A 26,242-nucleotide genomic window follows, 5' to 3' on the forward strand; every position below is an offset into this window, starting at 1 on the left:
TGATAACTTTTGAATTTGACGAAAATCTGAGAACCACTATATCGGGTTGGCATGGAATGGCTGTTAAAAGACATTTCTATAGATTCTGACCCGGCAAACTTCGTCCCGCCGAAAATTTGTGTTTTGTTATCCATACCTTCAAACATCCACGTTTTCTTACTATTAACCACCGTTAAAAACATTTATTGCACCCTAAAGCCTCAACATGCCTAATTTGGTTTCATTTGCTTGAATAATACTCGAGTAATGCAGAAATTTATGTTTCGTTTGTATGGCATTTGACATTTTTGAAAAACGAAATGATGAATTTTGGGCATATACCTAATACGACTGTATTTCATATTGTTCGTAGAAATGTGAACTGAGAAGGTAGTTGTGATTCATTTCCGTCTTACAAATTCATCCAAATACCAAGATGTATTTTAATTCATTCGAATACTCAACATTGAAATGAGTTGTGTATTTTGCTTAATGTGTTACTGCAGAATTTCATGAATGTATTGTGATTATTCTGAAAATCGCAATGAATTTGCTGGCTATAGTCATCGTTTCGAAAATTGCGATTGCGGGTTGATAAGAAACATAATAAAATAAACATCACATCTTTCGGTCTTACGTATAACGCAATATATTATCCGAGTGTCATTCTACAAAAGTGGTACAGTCTCTATTGTGAAGGATCTTCAACTTTTCCTGCAAACAGGAGCGTTCCAGTGGATTCCTCTTGAATGAGGAACATGAATGGTCGGTTAGCTATGAACTTCTCGGGTTCGCTCGCAATGGTAAACACCAACGTAGAGCCCCCACCCGAGCTGGCAACCGTTCCCTTCTCATCGACTTCGATAACCGTTTTTTGGAATATGTCGGACACCTTCACCGGTTGTGTTCCACCGCGTGCTATGCCTCCTAGCTCGGCATTGTCCTGGAAGATGCGGACGATTCCCAGCTGCAGGTAAAAAGTGAAAGTGTAATTTATTCGATATGGCTTAGATGATTATGTGGGAAATGAACCAACCTCTTGCAGAGCATCCTTCACCGAACTGAAGTAGTCGATGTGGAATCGTGGCAGAACAACCTTTAACTCGGTCTCCTCCATGTCGTAGATCGCCTTATGGATAGCGTCCGCAGAAATAACGCTCATCAGTTGATTCAAATTGCTGTCTTTGTTCGGCAGTATTAGGATCATCGAAAACTGCCCGTCCGCATATGGCAACCGCAGTACTTTTGCGTTCAGCTGGGCAGACTTAACGAAGTAGTGGTCTTGGATCTGTTTCATGAGGGTAACATTCACCGATCGGCCATCGGTGGTGTTGAACGGTTTAACAGAAGTAGCACTCTCGGAGAACAGCTTCTTCCAAAGTCCTTTGAAGTGAACTGTGTTCGCAAGCATCAAGACAGAGTCTTGCAAATTTTTTGCCGAAACCAGCTGGCGAATCTGCCCCTGAGTGCCCTCGGAAATCCACGCATTGATTTGCTTGGCGGCGAGTTGCGGCTTTTGGAAATCTACCTTCTCCACATTGGTTTTGTACGTCATCCCGAGTGTCGCAGCGTACTTCTGGGTCACACTTATGTGTTCATCGGCGAAGAGCTGGTTTCTAACGAGCAATTGCTTGGAATTACTCTGGAGGGACTGAACGGCACTGACGAATGGTGGTGCATTTAGGGTGCCAGGTGAACGCTCAAGGGGAACAGCAAGCTCAGCTTGGGTTTTCGAAGCGGTGCCACTGCCTTCGTACAGTAGATTCAGGAGATACTTTGTCGTCAGCGTTGACAGGGCAGCATTTCCATGTTCTCTGCTGAGGACGAGCTGTGGATGATGTTTCGGTGTCATTGTCGTACAGTGATAATAATTTTTGGAAGGTGTTCATGCACAATTAATCAATATGCGTAATAACTATTGAAAACTTCAAAGATAAAATCTAATTAGAAGATAAACATAATAAATGTATTAAAGATCAGAGAGGTAATACTGAAAAGAAAAGCGCATTTCAAAGTGCTTAACATTGTGTTTCTCAATCAAACGACGGAGCCTATTGAGTAGACTCGTTTATGGAGCGTTGGAAAGGTGAAGAAATAATGCACTGACATCTGAAAACACTGTTTAATGAATATTTCATGTATTAGTATATGAGTTGAGTGATATAATTTCTACAATGGGAAAAATATAATGAATTTCTTAAAAAAAAGACGGGTGGGTAATGTCGGGGACATAACCGGAGTGACGTAGGACTATACAAAGGGAACAGCTTTTGTTAAATATATATTTTAAATATATTGTTTTAATATCTTCTCCTACGTGAATACCTACCTATCCACCTGAAAAATGGATTAATTTACTGTTTACTCTTTATGAACATGTTGGTGGTTCTGAAAAGAACCTTTTGTATTGTGTTTTTGTTAACACTCGATATCCCCATCTTGTTCGGTTAAACCTTCCTGTATAGCTATTGCGTTTGCCACTCGCCACAGCTTTCACAGCTGGAAAATTTCTTCCCATCCAGCTTGTGACATGTTGTACAGTAAGCTACATTCAATGCGACGTGCCGAAGCACCACTCAGTGTCGCATTGGAGACGATTTTAACCTGCAATTGAACATTTCCGATGACAGTGGTACAGTGTCTACTTTCAATGTGGGGTTATAATTTGGACCCCGAACTCTATGTTTACAAAAATGTTCAACTAAATATGTCGTATTACAGGTCCGTCCAATTAGCTAAATGTCTAGCTAAATATAAATTACTGTACTTTCAATCTAGAAGCAATTTAAAAATTGGTGAAAATTGAATAATCGGGAAAGTCCCCAACCATCAATAAGCTCAGAACAACTGCCAAATTCTCATACTCATCATATCCTGGCAAACAATATATAGACAAACTTTTTCCTTCTTCTACCTGCTGCCGTTTTGCGATTGCGTTTGCCACTCGCTGAAACTAGTTGTTGCTTTGATGAGCGCCGAACCGAAGCTGCTCTGTTCCTGATGCGGATTTTCTGGAGACCTGCACGGTTCAACAGGGAACTGGAGACCTGCACGGTTCGAGTGAGACTTTGCCTTTCCCTTAACTTGTCCTCCTTTGTTACGTCCACACGTCCACGTTGCTGCTTGTTTTTTTTTATGATGTGATGCGATGCGATGTTAAACGATGCCGTACAACCACACTGGTTTACGATGAAAGAAAATAAGATATTTTTTGGGGTCCGCGTGTTTTATACTCTAGCGGTACACACTCACAGGATAGAGACAAATCGGCAGACTCAGCCAAAGGGGCGAGTCCAACGAGACGAACGAATGAGCGTTAAAAGGCAACCATGGCAAAAAAATACATTAGAAGCGAATGAACTGCAAAGTTAAAGCCTCTTAAAAACAAAGAAGAAGAAGAAGAAGAAAAATACATTCATTACGATTTGTTCGCTCGTTGGATTCACATGCAGGCTAAAAAGGGTCCTTTTCAGAATCACAAAATTAGCTTTGATCTAAAGAGTTTATTGTTTTGTTATCACTCGATATCCCCATCTTGTTCGGTTAAACCTTCCTGTTTAGCGATTTGTTGCCACCCGCCACAGCTTGCACAGTTTGGAAATTTCTTCCCATCCAGCTTTGTGACATGTTGTACAGTAAATTACATTCAATGCGACGTGCCGAAGCACCGCTCAGTGTCGCATTGGAGGCGATTTTAACCTTTAATTGAACATTTCCGTTGACAGTGGTACAGTGTCGACTTTCAATGTGGGGTCATCATTTCGATTTCTATGTTTACTAAAATGTCCAACTAAATATGTCACATTACTGGTCCGTCCAATTAGCTAAATGTCGAACTAATTGTAAATTACTGTACAATTTAAGAATTGGTGAAAATTGAATAATCAGGAAAGTCCCCAACTATCAATAAACTCAGAACAACTGCCAAATTCACATACTCATCAGATCCTGGCAAACAAAATATGAAAAAATCAATTTGTGTTTTATTATTATTTTGAATATTATTTTAGAAAGCATTGAACTGTATTTCGTAAACTCCTTTTTGAAAGGTTTAATGGCCCTGATAAGCGCCGTGTTTTATGGAATGGTTCAAATTTAGAAAATTTAGTACTCGTGGTTTTGAAAAAAAAACTGGATTTGCCACCAGAGCAGATTGTATAAAGAACAAACTTTTTTCTTCTGCTACCAGCTGCCGTTTTGCGATTGCGTTTGCCACTCGCCACTCGCTGCAACTGCCGGTTGTATTGATGTCCACCGAACCGAATGTGTTCTGTTCCGAATGCGGGTTTTCTTATCGTCGCGAGCAGCTTTGCCAGCTAACTCGATCACTTCGGCAGCCGAAACTATATTACGCCGGCTAGGTGGACTGGTGCACTGGTACTAACGCGCTCGGCCTAGCTACCCTTGCGGGGAACTCCACACCAACACGGTTCGAGCGGGATTTTGCCTTTCCCTTCACTTTTCCTCCTTTACCATGACCAGACATGGCTGCTTGTGTTGGTTTGTTGATGTGTTGTGATGCGAACCGATGTGGTGTACGGTTTGAATGAGAATGATCGTTACGGCAGCGGAGCGGGGATTTTTAAGCTGACTGGCTGGCTCGAGAATTACGCATGTGTGAGACTGCGACCAATGTTTCGTTCATTTTTTTCTTTTTCCTTTCCAATCGTGCTTCATTCTATTTCGCTGCTGCTCTGGTTGCCCGTTTTGGTCGGTACGATTTGAGGAGCACAAAATGGATCAATCAAAAATGGGCACATAGTGCATTTGGACAATGCTTGATATTTCACAATTATTCAATTATTTATCTCAAGAAAAATGAAATGTTATTCGTTATGATAGATGCGTAGATATATTTCCTATCAATTGATGCAAAAACCTTTGCGATCTATTGAGAAATGCTCGAGTTATAAGCGTTCCAAATCTTGCATTTTTTCCTACTTGTTCAGTGCCTAGATTTCCATTTCACCCTCTATATCTTCCGGTTAGACGTAGTCCTACGTCAAAACGAGAGTCACTCACAGCCAGAATTAAAATTCTAGGTCTTTCAGCTCTAACATTACTATGCTTATGAAAATCGAATCAAGAAATAAAAAAATGATTGTATTATCATTTGAGAAAGTGCACAAAAAACGCAGATCGATTCAATTCTGACAACAAGGTCATGCGATACTGGGATTAAACCCATTTCATTGAGTACAAATTTTCCCATTCTGTTGCTCACAGAAATCTTTTTGCAAAGTTCCTAGTAATTATCGACAGATCGATCTGTTGGATTCAAATACATGAACAAATCGTACCTTTATCAGTTGCCAGTCGAACTTGTCGTTTTGCGATGGCTGTGGTGGCCTCTCATCATTGGAGTTACGATTTTGAACGCTACTTTCCCTCTGATCCGTCTGACCCTCTGCACTGTGGCCGACTGTTTACCGGTAAAGTTAAACGAGAATTAACGCTCTGCTTCAGATTGAGACATACGATTCAAAACTTACCGACACTTATCAGCAGCATCACCACCACTAACATCTTGTCTCTCCGAGTCATGCTGAATGTTTGGAACTCCCTCCGCGAGGTAACAGAATTGCGTCGATGTTGCGAGATCGACAGCTCAAAACAAAATGAAGATCGGCAAACATCCGCGATCGGTGAATGGAACGCGAATGCACTGGTGTGCGATAATCCCGCGGTTCGTTAAGACTCACTCTCATTACAGTGCATGTCAACGGAACGCGTAACGTCGACACTGACGATCGCTGACGTTCCGTGATGTATATACGAATGTTGCCATGAGCTTCGCGTCTGCGAAGAGTACTTCAACGAGAATGGGGCTTCACGCTCCGCGAAATGTGATGTCACCAGGCGTTGGGGATGGGATACAGCACATCCATTGGAAGAAAATTCTTCGAGGTACGAGTGACTCTTGTCACGTTCTCGCGTTTGGCTGATGAATAATACATGCTTCTTGAACAGGATCGCGAGAAGAGAGATTTGCTTTGAAGTATTTTTTTTATCCTACTAAATTGCAGAAGATTGCAGAACTGTGAAAAATTAGTCGACAGGGCAGTGAATCGATACGTGGTGGTCATTGCGATTGGAACACCATTCGGTACATCACTCGATTAATCGGGCTGTTGTGGTGTAAAGCTTGATTTGAGCGCTAAGGTAGTTCATTTCCATTCATGTTTTTGACCTATCGGGAATGAATTGATAAAACAATTTGATGTTTATCTTTTCGGGATTCGTTTGTTCCGTTAATACTTCGATTGTGAAGTAGAATCGCTTTGGTGACTAGGCTGACCAAACGCAACGTTTTGAACGGGACAGTACCCTATTTTTAACCATTCTTCATTTCCGTATTTTGGATATATAGAAAAAAAATATTTGTAATACTGCCATGTTGTACTACTATTAGGTGTAGGGGAAGACCGGGTAAGACCGCCCGGCGGGGTAAGACGGGCCACTTCTAGTTTTATAAGGAATTCGCAGTTTTTTCGCAGTAGCCTATTTTTGTCGTTTCGAAATACTTGGCTACACTTGAGCGCACGAAATATCAAAATTGTAAACAAATCAAAGTTTGCGTCCATTGCGGTTGCAAGCAATCTAATTTTCAAGGCTACCAAAATAAGGATTTTTCCAGCAAAAACTGTGTATTCAGTTAATTGTCAGAGTCCCAATCCTTCAGTGGATTGTTCCGGATCTTTCTGCGTTAAAAGTTATATAAAATGTAATATAAAATGCTTAAAAAGTGCAAAATAATGCAAAAGGTGCTCTGGGGGGAGACGGTCCACTTACAACGGGGTAAAAGCGCCATATCGTGATATTGAATGACTTTCATATAAAATGAAACACCATCTTTTTGCTCGTCTCTTTACACACAAATGCCCCGAAAGTACATAAAGAAGTCGTCGAATAATCGTCCTTATAGATTCCGATAATTTGGTAAATATTTCACGAATATTTGAAAAACTCTGCACGTGGAATATTGATGGCCTTTTCAGAAGTTTGTGTGTAGTTTATGAACAACCCTAAACATTTAGTGCCTTATACAACACTGTTCCTGTTACTTTTACTTACCCCGCGGGTGGTCCTTATTACGCCGCCAGCGAAATAAAAAGCAATTTTTTATCATTTCAAAAATTAATGAAAAAATGCAAATATAGTTATACAATTAACAGTTACACATTTTTAGTACTAGATTATTAGATACTCAATGATATGTAGTATAACAAAAAGGGGAAATCCTGAAGGACGTTTATATAAAAATTGGTTTTCTTAGGGGGGCGGTCTTACCCCGTCTTCCCCTACCGGTAAGTTTCTTCGGTTTTACAACAGATAGCGTAACTTGATTATTATTCCAGTGAATCAAATGCACGTCATATCCGATTGTTAAAAAGCTATGGGAATGATCCGAAAGATAAGACATTGGGTGCCGTATGAATTGAAGCCACGAGACGTCGAACGCCGTTTTTCCGCGTGCGAACAACTGTTCTAACGGCATAAAAGAAAGGGTTTTTTGCATCGAATCGTTGAAGCGATGGCGATGAAAAGTGGGTCCATTACGATAATCCTGAACGTCGGGCAACGTATGGATACCCCGGCCATGCATCAACATCGACGGCCACTGCCAGGAAGTTATACTGTCTGTTCGGTGGGACCAGCTGGGTGTGGTATACTATGAGCTGCTAAAGCCGAATGAAACCATTACGGGTGACCTCTACCGACGACAATTGATGCGTTTGAGCCGTGCACTGAAGGAAAAACGGCCACAATACGAGAAAAGAAATGATAAAATTATTTTGCAGCACGACAATGCTCGGCCGCATGTCACGAAACCGGTCAAAACATACTTCAAAACGCTGAAATGGGGGGTCCTGTCCCACCCGCCATTTTCTCCAGGCATTGCACCGTCCGATTACTACCTTTTTCGATCGATGCAACATGGCCTGGTTGACCAGCACTTCTCCAATTTTAATGAAGTCAAAAATTGGATCGATTCGTGGTTAGCGGACAAACCGGCCGAGATTTCCGCAAAGGAATCCGTGAATTGCCAGAAAGATAGGAAAAAGTTGTGACTAGCGATGCGCAACACTTTGAATATTAAATTTGTAACCATTTTTGCAGAATATAGCATTGATTTTTGAAAACAAAACGAAGAAATTCACCGGTACTCCTATTATTAGTGATCTTTAAAACATTCATTGACCTTGTTGAAAGAGATGATGTATCTGCCACTTTTGTTCTTTTCCATCTTTTACTATAATTTTTCTATTTAGCGCTTATTTCTATGTTGCATTATTAGGGTGACCATGAAAAAACTATATTTCAAATTATACATCAAAGTTGTCTTTGTTCGTCTTTTAGAGCCTATGAGGACCAATATTTTGCGATGCAGAACTTGTCAATATCTTAATCCCACTCAAAATTATTGATGAGTTTTCACCGAAGAACCCATAATTAAGTTTTATTTACTTGAATACAAAATATAAAATAGTTTTGAAAATCTAACATGAAAAGTTGAATTGAGTTATTGACAAGTCGCAAAATGTTTGTATCAGTAAGCTCTGAAGGTCTTTTGAAGACAGTTTGTATGTAGAATTTGAAATAAAAAAGACGGGTGGGTAATGTCGGGGACATAACCGGAGTGACGTAGGACTATACAAAGGGGACAGCTTTTGTTAAATATATATTTTAAATGTATTGTTTTATTTTCTTCTCCTACGTGAATACCTACCTATCTACCTTAAAAGTGGATTAGTTTACTGTTTACTCTTCATGAATATGTTGATGGTTCTGAAAAGAACCTTTGGTGTTGTGTTTTTGTTATCACTCGATATTCCCATCTTGTTCGGTTAAACCTTCCTGTTTAGCTATTGCGTTTGCCACTCGCCACAGCTTTCACAGTTGGAAAATTTCTTCCCATCCAGCTTGTGACATTTTACAGTAAATTACATTCAATGGCACGTCGCATTACCACCACTCAGTATCGGATTGGAGGTAATTTTAACCTGTAATTGAACATTTTCGATGACAGTGGTACAGTTTCGACCTTCAATGTGGGGTCATAATTTGGACCCGGAACTCTATGTTTACAAAAATGTCCAACTAAATTTGTCGCATTACTGGTCCGACCAATTAGCTAAATGTCGAGATAAGTGTAAATTACTGTACTTTCAATCTAGAAGCAATTTAAGAATTGGAGAAAATCAATAAGCTCAGAACAACTGCCAAATTCACATACTCATCATATCCTGGCAAACAAATTATGAAAAAAATCAATTTGTGTTTTATTATTATTTTGGATATTGTTTTAGAAAGCATTGAACTGTATTTCCTAAACTCTTTTTTGGAAGGTTTAATGGCCCTGAAAAGCGCCTTGTTTTATGGAATGGTTCAAATTTAGAAAACTTAGTACTCGTGGTTTTGAAAAAAACCATTTCGAACGCCCTCGATGCCGCCTTGTTCTGGATTTGCCACCAAAGCAGTGTGTATAAAGAACAAACTTTTTTCTTCTGCTACCTGATGCCGTTTTGCGATTGCGTTTGCCACTCGCCACTCGCTGCAACTGCCTGTTGTCTTGATGTCCACCGAACCGAATGTGTTCTGTTCCGAATGCGGGTTTTCTTATCGTCGCGAGCAGCTTTACCAGCTAACTCGATCACTTCGGCGGCCGAAACTATATAACGCCGGCTAGATGGACTGGTGCACTGGTACTAACGCGCTCGGCCTAGCTACCCTTGCGGGGAACTCCAGATCAACACGGTTCGAGCGGGATTTTGCCTTTCCCTTCACTTTTCCTCCTTTACCATGTTTTTTGTTGGTTTGTTGATGTGTTGTGATGCGAACCAATGTGGTGTACGGTTTGAATGAGAATGATCGTTACGGCAGCGGAGTGGGGATTTTTAAGCTGACTGGCTGGCTCGAGAATTACGCATGTGTGAGACTGCGACCAATGTTTCGTTCATTTTTTTCTTTTTCCTTTCCAATCGTGGTTCATTCTATTTCGCTGCTGCTCTGGTTGCCCTTTTTGGTCGGTTCGATTTGAGGAGCACAAAATGGACCAATCAAAAATGGGCACATAGTGCATTTTGACAATGCTTGATATTTCACAATTATTCAATTATTTATCTCAAGAAAAATGAAATGTTATTCGTTATGATAGATGCGTAGATATATTTCCTATCAATTGATGCAAAAACCTTTGCGATCTATTGAGAAATGCTCGAGTTATAAGCGTTCCAAATCTTGCATTTTTTCCTACTTGTTCAGTGCCTAGATTTCCATTTCACCCCCTATATCTTCCGGTTAGACGTAGTCCTACGTCAAAATACCCCCGACTTGCATGTATTTGCAAAGCATATTCCCCTAGACACATTAATTTTTAGGTCCGTGTTAGCGAAACACAGCTCAGTGAGAAAAAATACTTGCATGTTTTGACAAAGCGGATTCCTTCAGGCACATTGATTTTGAAGTCCGTGTTAGGGAAATACAGCTAGGTGGGAACAAAAATACCTCCAACTTGCATGTATATTTGCAGAGCGGATTTCCACCGGTACATTGATTTTGAAGTCTGTGTTGGAGAAATTGTAAATCAGGCCAATCAAAACTTGGCAATTAGGGCGTTTAAATAACGCTTGACATTTTAAATATATTAAATTGTTCATCTCATGAAAAATAATATTTTATTAATTGTGATAGACACGTAGAAATATTTCCTATCAATTGATGCAAACCGATCTTTCCGATCTGTTAAGAAATGTTTGAATTATAAGCATTCGAAATACGGATAGGGATAGCACACAAATCGGCAGAACAATTGTATGGGAAACAAGGAATTTCTCCCAGTTTTCATGAAATAAAACCGTTTAGAGATTAGCGAATTGTAATGTATAGCATATCAAACAAATCCTAGAGAATTTTCGATTCGATTGGTATGCGAATCATGAGAATTCGTTCACAGTGGAAATAGTTATCAATTTTAACTTTAACTTTAATTTAATAAAAACGTGACCTGTTTTCTGATTTGGCACCCCAGCAAACATTATATCGCATAACAAGCGTATATATAGCATCATATGCCCTAAAATTTGGTTGGCATATAATGCGCCTAACTGGCATATGCATGCAAAAGTGGAGGCCATATACATACATGGCAAATGCTTACCGAATTTGTTTGGATGAATATGCAACTTTGACCGCCTATAATAGCGATTATGTAGAAATTGAATTGCGATCTAATATGAATATATTCATGAATTGTCAAAGCACTAAATACAACTTTTGCCATACTCATATACGATTTATTACAGACATAGAAAAGAAAAACAAATGGCGCAAAATATTTTCGTAAAATGTTTATTATAGCCTCACGAATTGCCATTTTTATATATGAGTATTCATGTTTGTAAAAATAATAATTGTTTGATTGACTTGTGTTGGGAGTGGAATATGAATGTTTAAAATGGCACAGATTGATGTTTGGTGAAAACTGCTCCGATGTGGGTTCGAACTCCGGTCGTCTGGATTATCATCCACCAGCTATCTTGCGCGGCTATCTGAACTATCTGAATTTAATTCAACAGCGGTTAAAAGTGCATCAGCATTTTATTGACATTTCAATATGATGTAATATGTTCTGCATTAGGATTTAATATGATTTACTGTTTCATGATTTTCTTCAGCATGCAACACGATTTACTACAGTACTGAATCGATTTAAATTATACGCTTATACGACACACAAACTGCATCAGCGTAATATACGCATATGAAGCGGATTAAATATATTTTACGACATTGTACATCATAAAATTGATGTTTATTATACCGAATTGCGACTTAATTTTATAATAGTATTTAAAATCGAGTTTTTACATTTAATGCGTTTTCAAATATACACGATACATACTTTGATTGATATTATATGCGATTATGATTTATTCGGATTTCTTGTAAGACTTGACACGTGCAAAATTAAAGGGTGTGTCACATCAAATTGCATCACGGAAAAAACGCTGTAGAAATTTAATTTTTAGGAATTATATCTTCAGCTTTCGCTTATAATCAGATAAGAGTGTATAGATCACGTTGGACATGCTTCACTGTAAATTTTTCGTAAATTTGGAAAAATGTCGTCGAACGAAAAAGAGCGTCGTGAATTAATCCTGTGCACTCATTTCGAGAATCCGGAGTTGTCACATCGGGACATCGGTAAGATGCTGGGAATCGTCCAATCCACGATCAGCAGAGTACTAAAACAATACTTCGAGAACCTAACCATCGACCGGAAGGTGAAGAACGGCAAAAATGGATTCTCCGTCAGAGAAAAAGATCACAAGCGCATAGTTAAGCAGTTTAGACGTGATCCGAGAAGTTCGGTCCGGGATGTCGCCAATAAGCTGAATTTGTCAAGTTCATTCGTCCAGCGGACCAAGCAGTGGGAGGGCCTGCGTAGATACAAGGTTCAGAAGGCTCCTAACCGCGACGAAAGGCAAAACATGGTGGGGAAGACGCGAGCCCGGAAGCTGTACACCGAAATGCTGACGAAGCCGCATTGCCTGGTAATGGACGACGAAACCTACGTCAAAGCGGACTTTCGTCAGCTGCCGGGCCTGTTGTTCTTCTCCGCAGAGGACAAATTCAGCGTTCCGGAGGAGATTCGCAAGCAGAAACTATCCAAGTTTGCCAAAAAGTACATGGTGTGGCAAGCGATCTGCTCTTGCGGAAAGCGGAGCGCCCCCTTCGTGATGACCGGCACGGTAAACGGGCAGGTTTACCTTAAGGAGTGCCTACAGAAGCGCTTACTACCACTATTGAAGCAGCACGAGGGCCCGACCTCGCCGGATCTCGCTTCGTTCCACTATTCAAAGGACGTGTTGGAGCGGTACGAAGCCAACGGGGTTACCTTCGTGCCAAAGGAAATGAACCCGCCCAACGCGCCGGAGCTTCGCCCAATAGAGAAATATTGGGCGATTATGAAGCAGGCCCTCCGGAAGAACCCAAAAGTTGTCAAATCGGAGGCGGACTTCAAGAGAAAATGGATTTCTGTTAAAAAAAACTACAACCTGACGTTGTACAGAACCTTATGGACGGGGTAAAGAGGAAGGTGCGAGCATACGGGCTTGGGCTCGAAGTATGAATAAAAAGAAAATGCCAAAAGTTGTTTAATAATTTTTATTTTACTGTCTAAAATTTTAAAAAGGTTTGGTCTACTGGGCGAATTTCTACAGCGTTTTTTCCGTGATGCAATTTGATGTGACACACCCTTTATACTATTTAATGTTTGTTTTATCGTCAAGGGGAAATACGTTGCGCCTGTTACTCATTTTAGCAAGTTTTTTTTCGCAACAACTTATCATACAATTCGTTCAATTACTTATGACTTTGAATGACCCGTGTTGTTGTCCTGGGTTTACCCGTGATTTTTTAATTTCTTGATTCGTATCAACGGGTACAATAATAACCCTAATGAATAACCAAAGGTTCGGATGCTGTCGTAGGTCTCGTAGACGTAGTCCTTGAATCTAACATGACATCAAGATCCCTCATGCAGCCGACTCATTGTAGCGTGATGCTTCTGAGCATATACTCGTAATCGGTCACCGAACGTTTTTGAATCAATAAAATAGTCGAGCACTTGGTAGGATTCAGAATCATTCCGTGGTGTTGTCTCTGAAGGAACTCATCTTTTTTAACCACGTGATATAGTTTAGGATGAAAGTGGAAGCAAGCCTTTGTAGTAGTGTAGGTAAAACCACGTGTAAAAATGGGTTAATAGTGTTTGTGAGAGAAGAGCAATTTGTTTCGTTCGTTTTGATCTTTGTACGTAAATAGATCAATTCACTTATCAGACTTAAACCTTCTCTTCGTTGGCCGAGGAATATTGATTGAATGTAATACTTTTCCGTTTACTATTTTTGAAAGCATAGGCAGCCGTGGCAATACAATTTTCTTAACCAATGTTCAAGTTTCTAAAACTTAAATTATAGACCCATTAAACGTAAAAATAATAATTGTATTGATATTACCACAATTTTATTTTATTGGTTTTCATGACATGAAACGCTATGACTCAGGAATAACATTTTATTGAGTGGTTTTTATATCTTTTTTAATGATGTTGTCTGGTATCAGTGTTGAAAAAATGAAGATGTTTCCACCAATACAAACAAAACCATTGCGGAAAATAGAAAAATGAAAAGTTAACTTTCAGAGCACTAGCTCGAGTTTTACGACGTTTTCCACTATACATTGCGACAGCAGATGAAAATTTAATATTTGATGAGTAATCGATTAGATTTTGGTTAATATTACTTGGTGGGAAGTGTGTGCAAACGATCCTTTTCTTCACACTGTTTCGCAAAATTATTGATTTTCGGTGAGGGATGAGGGAGGGAGTTCAAAGGAATGAGCGACATTGTGGCAGCCATTTGTGGCTAGCTTCCACCTTCACCTTAATGTCGTTAGCATAGAAACTTATGTCACTCAATCGAGAAATTAATGTAATTCAGGTTTAACACGAAAATATATGGACCAAGGTGACTTCCTTGGGGAACGCTTGACGTAACTCGAAAGAGTGTTGCCAATTTTTACTGACACCTGCCGACCTGTCAGATATAATTATAGCCAACGTAAAAAGGAACCACTGAATCTAAGGCAATTTGGCGATTGTTATCTGGAGGTTGATTGTATCGAACACTGCTGAGGAATTCGTGTATACCGTATATATTTGTTGACGTAACTGTGAAGCTCAAGCAGCATCGAGCAGTTAGATTCATGGATGTGGTTCGATTGGAAATGAATCCATGTTGCTGTTCGACTATATGGACTTTACGTGCATGAGAGATGCAATCCAAAAGTATTTTTTCCAATAATTTAAAAACCGCAAGCAATTCCTCTATAGTTCTTCACTTCCTTTTCACACCCTTTCCTAAAGACAGGGAAAACAAAAGAGCTCTTCCATGTTTCCGGAAAAATACTGCTTTGGACGGAACGATTGAATAAGAGGCTCAGTGGTTGAGACGAGCTGTAGGAGCATTTCTTAAAAATCGTTGATGGAATATCATCAGGCCCAGAATTTGGGGATTGGTTCAGTTTACAACATGCTTGTTCCACGAGCTTATCACAGGTAGTAATGCAATCGCTGCACTGTCAGGTATATTATAAGCTGCAGCGGAGACTCGATCGTCATCATGGTGCTCTTTTACTAAGATTGCAACGAAGACTTTCCGAATGACTTTTGATTTATGTTGACAGAGAAACTACTGGAAGAAGCACAAACTCATTTCCAATTGAATGCGAAGGCCGATGGCTCCAGAGCCCACTAACGATCTTCAATTGAATATTACTTTGCCGAGCCCTGGCTGAACTGTCGAGAAGACGCGTAGTCTGACGGTGCATATATGAACGTAGAGTATCAGGATAAAAGTAATCAAAGGAAGGTAGGTATTGAATTAGAGAGACTTTAAACTCTGAGAGTTCATTCGTCTCTTAGTAATCCAAAGAAGTCATAATCCAGTTAATGCCAGATATATTGTACCCACCAAGTAGCAGAACATTATCTGTAAGCTCCATTAGATCTATTATACAGGTAGGCAATGCAAAATGCTAATCGATCACTGATCGATTTGGTTTGGTTAGATTGGACGAAACATATGCGAGTTCGATGGATTTCTCAATGCTGAATTTGAATTTATTTTAAATTGACTGATACACGTTAGATGTCCGAGGAAAACTGATTGTTAGAGTTCGGATCATGAAAGCTAGACTACAAATTTTCTTTACGAGTATTTTAATCACGCAACCTGAGAATAGTATTCACTTTAACATGAGGTTAACGTTTTAAGACTTGGGTAACAATATTTCGTACACTACATCGAAACCTTTGCTAACTTACGTTCCCACGTTGACGCGCGATACACTTGTGGCACCAGTATTCTCTTGTTCTGCGGCTCAATCGCACTGGTCATAACCGGTCGCTGAATCTGCTGGGTTCATGACCTTGCCAACAAACAGCAACGCATCCGTGTCTTCGTCCTTGATGTAGAACAGGAACGGCCGGGTGGCTGCGAATTTGATCGGACTATCTCCTAGGCCAAATTTGTTTACCAGCTGAATTTCTGTGTGAAGTTTGAAGTTTTAGAATTTTTCAGAAAATGAAATAACAGAAATATGATTAAACCTACCTGTGGCAGCGAAAGCTAAGGTACCTTTCTCGTTCACTTCTATTCCTGCTTTCTGAAGTATCTTGGAAACCAGTAAAGTAGAGTTTGTTCCTCCCGAGAGTTGCGGGAGTGATGCATCCTCCGTGAAAATATCCGTGATACCAATCTTGAAATATTTCATTGATTTGAATGGCGTGCTGTCACAACAACAAAAAACTCACTAGTATACCTTTATCAACACATCGTTTAGTGCGGTTCCATAGTTGAACTTGAATTTAGGAATGATAACCTCCACCTCTTCTCGCGAAAAATTTGACCTGAGCTTCGAAACGCTCTCAGCTGTCAACGATTTAATAGCATCATCGAGAGATTTGCTTTCGTACGGTAGCACTATGATCATCGAGAAGTGCCGACCTTTGTAGGGTAACCTCAACATCTCGAGCTGAAGTTCTGGATCGTTCATGTATGCGTAAATGTCGGTCTGCTCCATAAAGTCGGTATCAACCGTTTGGGTGGCAGACACATGGAATAGCCGTTTCCTGCTTTGCTCCTCCGGAAATGAGTTCCTCCAAGAGGCTTTCAGAAAGAGAACATTCGCAATAATCATGGCAGCGTCCTTAACATGGTCTGTAGGATCAGATAAATCATCACATTTGTGTTTATGTTCAGGGGGTTTGAGAAGATTATACCCTCGTGTACCAAGTTCCTGAGATGTCCCTGGGTAATTTTCGAGCACCAATTATTCACCTTCTCAGCCGTTGCTTTCGCCTCTTTGAATACCACCGGTTCGACACTGGTTTTGTAGCATTTTTCCACTAGCTTCAGGTAGCTTTCGGTGACTTTCGCTCGTTTCTGGTCTACGAAAACCCGCGTCCCAATGTTGAATTCGTAGTTTCCGTTCTCTTTCTGCGAAGATGAATGACAACCAGAACGCTGTTAAAGATCTGTTTGGATGACTTACAGAAATGCAATGCGTACCGTGGAACTTTCAAGGAAGTCCTGATACACCTGACGACTTTTCTCGATGCTCGTTCCGGCCAGAGCTTTAGCCAGCTCGGTCCTGGTAGTGCTATTCAGCCCGGACGCTTCGTGCAGCAACGTCAGTAGCAGTTTGACCGAAAACGGGGAGAATATGGTGTTTTGTGGCTTGTTGCTAAACACTTCGTGGACAAGCATCCAGTCCAATTGATTATTCAGTGGGACAGTCTCTGTTGAACCTTGGATTTGGTTTGTTTCGTGCTCGACAGCATTCTCCGATACCACCAGGGTTGTGAGAACTAGAAGTACATGGTTCCGAATGATGAAACATTAGAAATAACGTCGTAGTCGTTAAGAAGACAGCGACAACCATTTACTCAAAATTATGCACTGACGAGTAAATGTTTGGCTTCCTCCAAATTTAAGTTTGATATTATTGTGAAACTTATTTGATGATCCAGAATTTTGTTTTACAAAATTAACTTTGGATTTATCAGCATTGGCGCCGGAAAGCCTAAAAATTATCTTCATTGATATAAAAAATAAATAAAAATTGCTTCGGATATTCTCGTGACTTGAAGGCAGCAGAAAAGCATAGTTGACCTGCCAACTTCATAATTATTAAACAAAGTCATAGAGAATTAACATGTTATTTGCGATTTCTGTTCCAATCTCACTCTAGCCAGCGCGTAGTCAGCAGCATTTGTTATGGCTATGAATTAATTTTCATGTTTTCAAATTGACTTTTCAGAGACAGTTGTTTTTACAACCTATCTAGCCTTTATAGGACCAACGAAATTTTTAACTAAATAATTAATTATTTTATTTAATTTCTTTCGAAGACAGATTCGAAGTAATAGCAGGTTAATCTGCATAAAATATTTTCGTAATTCTACGTTAACTATGCGGTCTAATTTGGACATCACCCTTTTCATTTTTGCATCTGGTTCACATGTCTCGAAGAGTATAATAATATTAATTATAATTATATGATCATAAAGCTCGAGGAATTTCTAAATAAAACAAAATAGAGTTAAATTTCAGGCAAATTTATTTTGTCTCCTAAAAAAAATCAATCTGAAACAACACACATGTGCCAATGCTTAACCCAGTCCTCCATGCATCCCTGTATTCAATTTCTCTTTAGAAAGAAAAAAAAACTCCTTAAATCGTGTCAGTCAGGTATAACTATTAAAACCGATGAAGAAAACCGAATGTTAGAAGGATAATCTGTAATAGGTGAATCCCGGGCTCGCCTAAAAACGTAAATAATTAAAGTTCGAGGCCAAAAGCGTTTGTTCCTTTGCTCGGAGAAATATTTGGCAGATAGTACAAGGGGATGAAAAAAAAAGTTGAAATATTTTTTTTCATACAAAATGCACTTGAAAAATAAATTTGATTGACTCGGATGTTGAATGCAGTTAGAAGAAAGAAGTGTTCAGCACCCTAATTGTGAAAAAAAAGTAATTACAATTGTGGACAAGAGATAAACTTCCAGGAAGCTCCTCTAAAATTCAAATGTAATAGTCATCAATTTTTATATGAAAATAAATCAAATTTAATGGTGATCGCTTTGGTTTCACGACTTTTTCGTAACACAATTTAGTGCTCTCAATATGAGGAGCTGTGGTTTCAACAAAACAATTGTTATTTACGTATTGGCATCACCGGAGCCGAAATTCAATAGAGAGTGTTACGAAAATGCGTATTTGGGATTTGCAGTACTCACGAATGAACGTCACCGGAGCGTCACTCATATTTCAAAGCAAAAATAACCGGACAAACTTAATGTACCAGGCAAACGTATGTCGCCCGTCCTAACTGAAGACTCCTATGTTTCCAACCTACCGGGCAATCGGTGTAACACAGATTTGCTTGCGAGAAACCGCTGCTTCCAACGGCGGGTCGGCGGTCGACTCGAATTGCGTCACCTCCGCGGCTTGGGGCCGCCTCAGTTCCTTATCCTAGGTAAATGGAGACTTCGTTACCATTACATTTACCCTAGAATAAATTTCATTACGAAAAAATAACTTCACAATGAAAATTGCGCACCGGTGGCGTTTATACGTAAGTACCGCAAATCCCAAATACGTATTTTCGTAACACTGAAAAATAATAAAACACTGCAAACAACAAGGTAATAATAATACAACAGAAAACTGGGTGCCTGTGCGAACAATAAAATTGCAATCTATTGTATTTCGACTCCGGTGAAGCTAATACGATTTTATATGCCATTCCGCGTATTCAACAATTGATTTATTCAGAGAAACGTTCCGCGAACGAACAATTCTGCATAATGGAAACCTTGAATTGGTCTCAAAATTATACGATTCAACGCCGTTGGGCTTTTTTTTCTATGCGGTTGTGTGAAGTATCTGAAGTAACACATTATCACTGATAATGGCCTTCATTGCTGCAAGAAGCGATCAAAGGTCCTTTAATTCCCGGTTGGAGTTCCTCCCAAATTCCAAATTCGTGGTAATTAACTTGATTATTATTCCAGTGAATCAAATTTCCAGACATTCGGTGGAAAGCTACTATCATTGCGCGTCTTTGTCAGTATATGTCAAAAAGTTAGAGCGTAAACAACATAGTTTTTTTTTGCCACTTCGAATATGTCGAATTTCGTACCAACGAGAATGTGAGAGTGAGAGAGTGTTACTTCATAACTTCAATATGAAGAGAAAAGCTGCGGAAAGTCATCGCATTTTGGTGGAAGTTTATGGTGACCATGCTCCAACTGAGCGAACGTGTCAGATGTGGTTTGCACGGTTTAAAAGTGATAATTTTGACTTGGAAGACGAAGAACGTTCCGGACCGCCAAAGAGCTTCAAGATGAAGAATTAGAGGACTTACTCGATTAGGATCCGTCATAAGAACTTGCAGATACACTTGGAGTAGCTCAGCAAACCATATCCGATCGTTTAAAAGCAATAGGAATGATCCGAAAGATAGGACATTAGGTGCCGTATGAATAGAAGCCACGAGACATCGAACGCCGTTTTTTCACGTGCGAACAACTGCTCCAACGACATGAAAGAAAGGGTTTTTTGCATCGAATCGTTGAAAAGATAGCGATGAAAAGTGGGTCCATTACGACAAGGTTATGCTGTCTATTTGGTGGAACCAGCTGGGTGTGGTGTACTATGAGCTTCTAATACTGAATGAAACCATTACGGGGGACCTCTATAGACGAAAATTGATGCGTTTGAGCCGTGTACTGTAGGAAAAACGGCCACAATACGGGCAAAGACACGATAAAGTTATTTTGCAGCACGACAATGCTTGGCCGCATATCGCGAAACCGGTCAAAACATACTTGAAAACGCTGAAATGGGAGGTCCTATCCCAGCCGCCGTATTCTCCAGACATTGCTCCGTCTGTACTACCTTTTTCGATCGATGCAACATGGCCTGGTGACCAGCACTTCTCCAATTTTAATGAAGTCAGAAATTGGATCAATTCGTGGTTAGCCGACAAACCGGCCGATTATTTTCGCAAAAGGATCCGTGAATTGTCAGAATTGCCAGAAACAAATGTGACTAGCGATTGGCAATACTTTGAATATTAAATTTTCAACCTTTTTGCAGAATAAAGCATTAATTTTTGAAAAAAAAACCAAGAAATTTACCGATACTCCTAATAATTGTAAAAATTTGTATAGTTTATATGTTTAAAAATGGATGGAAATGAAGCTTTTCCCATTCCTCGTATATTTGTGTAGACCGCAGAGCGCAGGGTCGACCACGACGTATTTTGTTCAAAGGTTTTCTAAATGAACATGCAACAAATATCATAACGTTATCCTGCGTATACTATGTGGTCATGTCTCGAACATAACATTTTTCTAAATTTTTCAATGATTGTTAGACAATTATAACAATATAATTCCTTTCATTAATCAATATAATCGTATAATCAATAAATCGTCTACAACATAATTTGCAGTTTTGAGGAGGAACCGGCCATCACAATTTTAAAGGATTTGTGTTTTGTATAGACGTATGGTTTATATACCTATTCGCAATTCGCTTATAATCAACGTCAAACAACCTCGCATACAATAAATCCATCTGAAAATCATGCTTTTTTTCTCTTCATGTCCATGAAAGGATTGTAAGTAATTACTTTCCATCACTGTCAAACAAAATTCGAAGCTGTAATTACTTCGAGAACCGGTTTAATAACCACACCGACAACGGTAAGGAAACTGGTCTGCGTGCTTTCTCCGGTACTGGTTTCGATCCAATCTTCGTATGAACCTGAAGTTCATCGGTTTTGTTTTGATCGAATGTTTCGTGTCGTCTACCTTTTGACCTCGAAATCGCCTAACGAAACCTTGTGCGCGTATGAGTCACGGGTAATTATATTAATTACCGCTATCGGCATCGTGTTCGCTCGTGTTGAATGAGTAAACTTCGAAATACTCGCAGCCCATAGTAGTAATTTGCATAACTTGTTCGATCGTCGGCGCTAAGCTTGCATCGATTTTACGACGTCTTTCACCCAAGGTTATCGCATTGCGAGTTAGCAGCGTAGAAATAGAGATTCAACATAAGGCACACTTACACAGGAATATTGAGACCGCGGAACACGTTGTTTTCCGTAAACTGAATTGGAGTTGCATGTTGCCGAATCACCGCATAAAAACGGCCACAGTTGATGGAGCGATATCCAATGTTCGAACTTAGTTTTAATCTCCCCCAGGACGGGAGCTAGATGAATGGGTGGGTGGCCGTGTCACGACCAATCACTATTTTTCTCAATTAATGTAGGATGCGACGCGTAACGTGTATAAGCTTTAACGTGTAACAATAATCGAACTACTACGACTAACACAAAAATACCGTGGAAATCCCGACTTCTCCAACTAACGAGCGGACAGCAACTGTCCGATATTGGTAAGGCAAACATTAGTTCGGGTGTATCTCCCGAGAGCGCTTCTTTGACAGCCAGCCGCCGATGATGACGGTGATAACTAGTTATATTATTAGTGGTTTGCGTGGTGCCCCGGATGATTGTAGTTGTGGGCCATGGCTGACATGGTGGGGAATTCCTCCGATGATTGAACGAAAAGAATGAGTTTTTTTGATCTTTCGCTTCATTGCGTTCCCGTTTGTTTTGTTTGCTTTCAAACATAATACCAACAAGATTGTTGATAGCAGTAGAAAATACCCAACGGACGGCGACAGTGTTTCTGATACTGAAAACTAAACTCCACCAATTTCGCATAGCTGTCGGATTTGGAACTGCTGAAAACTGTAATCATATCAATGAACATAGAATTTAACACCTAAGCGAAAACAATCACATATGAACATTGTAAATTCTGATTGCATTGTTAACCCTTAATCGATCAGCTGGTGGTATTCTCACGCCAGACACAATGTCACCTCGCCAAGAATATCGATTTGGCTTTACGCCAATGTTTGATGAAATGTAAATATTGTAGTAAATGTAAATTGACTACGCTTTGATGTTATGATTAATTGTATAATGAAAGCGTAAAATTGCGTAAAAAACTTGAGCCTTGATATTCTTGACATTCTTTAGGATATAGGCTTCATTTTAACATCATTCACTGGTATCGATACTGCCTATAATTTATAATATTAAGCATTTGCACAAAAAAGTGACCAAAACCAATAATAAAATGTATGCGTTAGCAAATTTCGTAAAAAACGAGCATCGTTAATTTTTCAGTTTTTGAGGTTTTTTCAACTATTTTGTTTGCTGTTTTCATATTAAGTTGTAGAAACGGTAATATACTATAATAAATAGATAAAAAAATATATATTTTGTGCATTTCAATGAATATTAAATTAGTATTGAAGTAGTGTTCGGAATTTGAATCAAGTTTCTATGCATGATTCAAATTCCGAACACTTTATTTTAAATGCAAATTTACTACACTTTAATGTTATAAATAATTGTATAATGGGAGCCTTGACATTCTTTGGGATATAGGCTTCATTTTAACATCATTCACATGTATCGATACTGCCTATCCTTTGTAATACTAAGCATTTATAAAAAAAAGTTACTATAAAAACCAGTGATGAAATGTTTGCATTTGCAAATTCCGTAGAAAAAAAGCATCGATAATTTTTCTTTTTTTTAGTTTGTTTAACTTTTTTGTTTTTCTGTTTTTATGTTCGTTTGGTAAGAATCTCGTTACGAATCTACTTTAAATTGTTGAAAAAATCTTTTTTTGCTAAAATCTTTGTTAAAATTAGTGTTAAAGTAGTGTTCGTAATTTGAATCAAGTTTCGATGCGTGAATCAATTTCCGAACAGAAAATGTTCGAACACACTTTTTTTCAGGCAACACACTTTTTTTCAGCGATAGTTCATAAATTTGGGTACAAGGACAATCCAATTCTGGAGCAACAATATTTTTATATTTGTTAACAAATGTTGACAAGCTCTTTTATTGCAAAACGCAGGTCACAGGGTCAAACCAATGAGAGTAAAATTGATTTTCTTAGTCAGGTTTTCAACTAAAACCACATTGACAAAACCGGGGTCCCGAAGTAACAGGTCGGATTGATTATATACTGATTCGATTATACAGCCATTCTATGCCAACCCGATATAGTGGTTCTCCGATTTCCGTGAATAGTGATAGTTTTGTTCTTTACGCAAAATATTAGTTTTTTTTTTGTTAGTGCGACCATTTTCATTTTAGAGTGGTCCAAAAATTCATTTTTTTAATTTTTTTTTCCAAAAAATCATAAATTTTGAGCTACCGAATAGATTCGGATACTCTACATATTAAAGTAAAGTCAATAAGTTAGTCTTATTCGAAAAAATATTGAATTTGCAAAAAAAAAATAATCCTATTCGCATAGAATTCGTCTAGTCGTATAGGAATATCGAACGAAGACTAAATCATGTTAACTTTGAAAAATAAGAACTCAAAAATGATGAAAATTACGTCTCTGATTTATGGATATGTTATGTGAAAAATCCTCAGCTTTCAAGAAAAATTATAAAAAAGTATTGCGCCCTCGGTACCTAACCATGTAAACTAGAAAAAACGAACACAATCGATAATTACAAAAACAAAATTCATTTTTTTGGTGAGTAAATTATTTTTCCAAAAAAACACTAGCTAATTCACTTTAATTTGATATAACGATCATCTAAATCGGTCCAGTTTGGAATTTGAGACAAAAGTGTTCGGAATATGAATCAGTGAAATAAATGGTGTTCGGAATGTGAGACAAATGTGATTAATGTAATTTTTAATTTTTCTCCATGAGAATATATTTATAAATCAATTTTTTTGAAGTCAAATGAAAAACAAGGCTCTATTGTATCCAAAAATCAAATTAATTTCGCGAAAAAGTACCATTTTGAGTGACGAGACACTGTTGATTGGCCATCAAAGCTTAAGTGTTCGGAATTTGAGACAAAACGGTATTATCAAGTGTCGAAAATGTGCTGTGTTTTCCCTATCTGCGAAAAGATACAAAACAAACAGAAAACAATTATTTAAAATAGTTAAAACACACGTTGAAACAACACTTTTCGAAATAAACACAACAATCATATGTCCGCAATCATTATGACTGATTAAGATATGTTTGAATATATCTAATAGAAAACGGAACGAACTTTCTGGACAACCCCATCAATTTAATAACATCAAAGGGGGTTACGATCAAAATTTTGTTCCAACAGGAATTCGTGTAAATTGATTAAAGTTTTATAAATTTAAAATAATTAAATCATAAAATTTCAAGTTTAATATTTTTTTAAAATGTTCAAAAATGTTTCGTTCATTTGAAAGGTTCAATCGCAGTAGCTGCGCGGAACCGCTAGTTCATTGTTTGTTTACACAAAATTACTATTTTTTACGCTCAGAGCTCCCGCAGACTGCAGACTCTTTATCGGCTTTATAGTTTGGTCGGCTTCTTGATTTCAAAACTTCAAAAAGTTACCCCATAAAAAATGTTCACCACCTAGTGTCAAAGACGTTAAAAATTGAGTTTTGACGTAGAATTACGTCTTTCAGGAAGGGCGCAAATCAGAAAATAGGTCTCGTTTTTGTGAAATAAAGTTAACGTTAATAACTATTTTCACAGCGAACAAATTCTGATACTTTGCACACCAATGGAATCGGAAATTCTCTAAGATTCGTTTGATATACTATACAGTACAATCCACTTATGCCTAAACTGTTTAAATAAATAAAAACTGGAAGCATTATCATTTTCCCATACAATGTCGATTTGTGTGCATTCCTGAACAGAGCTGTCAATAACAAGCAACTGATACATTCGTCTCTGCCCGTTTCCAACATATTTGGTTTGAATAAGCTATCCTCGATTTGAAGCCACACAACTTCTCGTTTGGTGGTCAACGAAGCAACATGGTTGCCGCATATTTTTTTTCTTAAATTATACTTCAAATCCTCATTCATTTGAAATTCCAGATCTGTCTACTAATCCACTACCCTCCTGTGTTTTGAAACCCGATTGAGTCAGAATTACCCAAATGGATCGTAATATTGTATTCTGTAATTCGTTCGATTTAAGTCCAATCGTGTGCGAATGTGCAAATGTGGCAACCTTGCCGCGCATTTCGTCATAGACGACATTAAGTTTCGTGTTCCATTTCTGTGAAGCGAAATAGGTAAAAAAAATCGTTTGAATTAAACATTTAAAATAAAGATTATGAGTAAAAATAGGCTCTACCGCAAAAAAAAATTAAAATAGGCTCTAATATTAGTTCTGTGTTTCAGAGTAACCTATCATTTTATTATTTAACAACCAAGATCACCCAAGAGGGGGAGTAAAGGAAATCGGGGTTTTTGAAAAAAAAAATTCTGATGCCAAATGTCTTTAAATTGCATAAAACGTCGAGATTTGCTGTTATCCCGAAAATATTTTTTAATCAGCCGATATTTTGCGTTTTTGAGCCGATATTTTGCGTTGGGTAGTTTTACGTGGGAATCAACATTTTCAATCAAGTTCGCTTTGAAAAATCGAGATGGCCATTTTGATTGGCACTTTAATGTCCATATTACCCGCATTGAAAAAAAGTTGTACTTTTCGGTCTGTTTTAATTTTAGTAAAAACATTGAAAAACACTTTTTTGTAAAATATTTGACCAATT

General features: G+C 38.5%; 2 protein-coding genes across 3 annotated transcripts in view; one reads left to right on the forward strand and one right to left on the reverse strand.

Annotated features, from left to right (window-relative positions):
- Positions 1-26,242, forward strand: part of LOC129769152 (uncharacterized) — a 314,394-nt gene that overhangs the window by 126,104 nt on the left and 162,048 nt on the right. The gene's annotated exons all lie outside the window — the stretch shown is intronic.
- LOC129766838 (uncharacterized) lies at positions 605-22,024 on the reverse strand. Its single transcript, XM_055767439.1, has 10 exons — positions 21,690-22,024; positions 17,118-17,416; positions 16,829-17,045; positions 16,369-16,766; positions 16,161-16,305; positions 15,938-16,094; positions 5,472-5,668; positions 5,280-5,401; positions 1,016-1,807; positions 605-946 (listed from the first exon to the last, which is right to left on the reverse strand). The coding sequence occupies exons 1-10, from the start codon at positions 21,745-21,747 to the stop codon at positions 668-670; spliced, it is 2,664 nt and encodes an 887-aa protein (XP_055623414.1). The 5' UTR covers positions 21,748-22,024; the 3' UTR covers positions 605-667.

Source organism: Toxorhynchites rutilus, chromosome 2, assembly GCF_029784135.1.
Source record: "Toxorhynchites rutilus septentrionalis strain SRP chromosome 2, ASM2978413v1, whole genome shotgun sequence".
Taxonomy (NCBI): domain Eukaryota; kingdom Metazoa; phylum Arthropoda; class Insecta; order Diptera; family Culicidae; genus Toxorhynchites; species Toxorhynchites rutilus.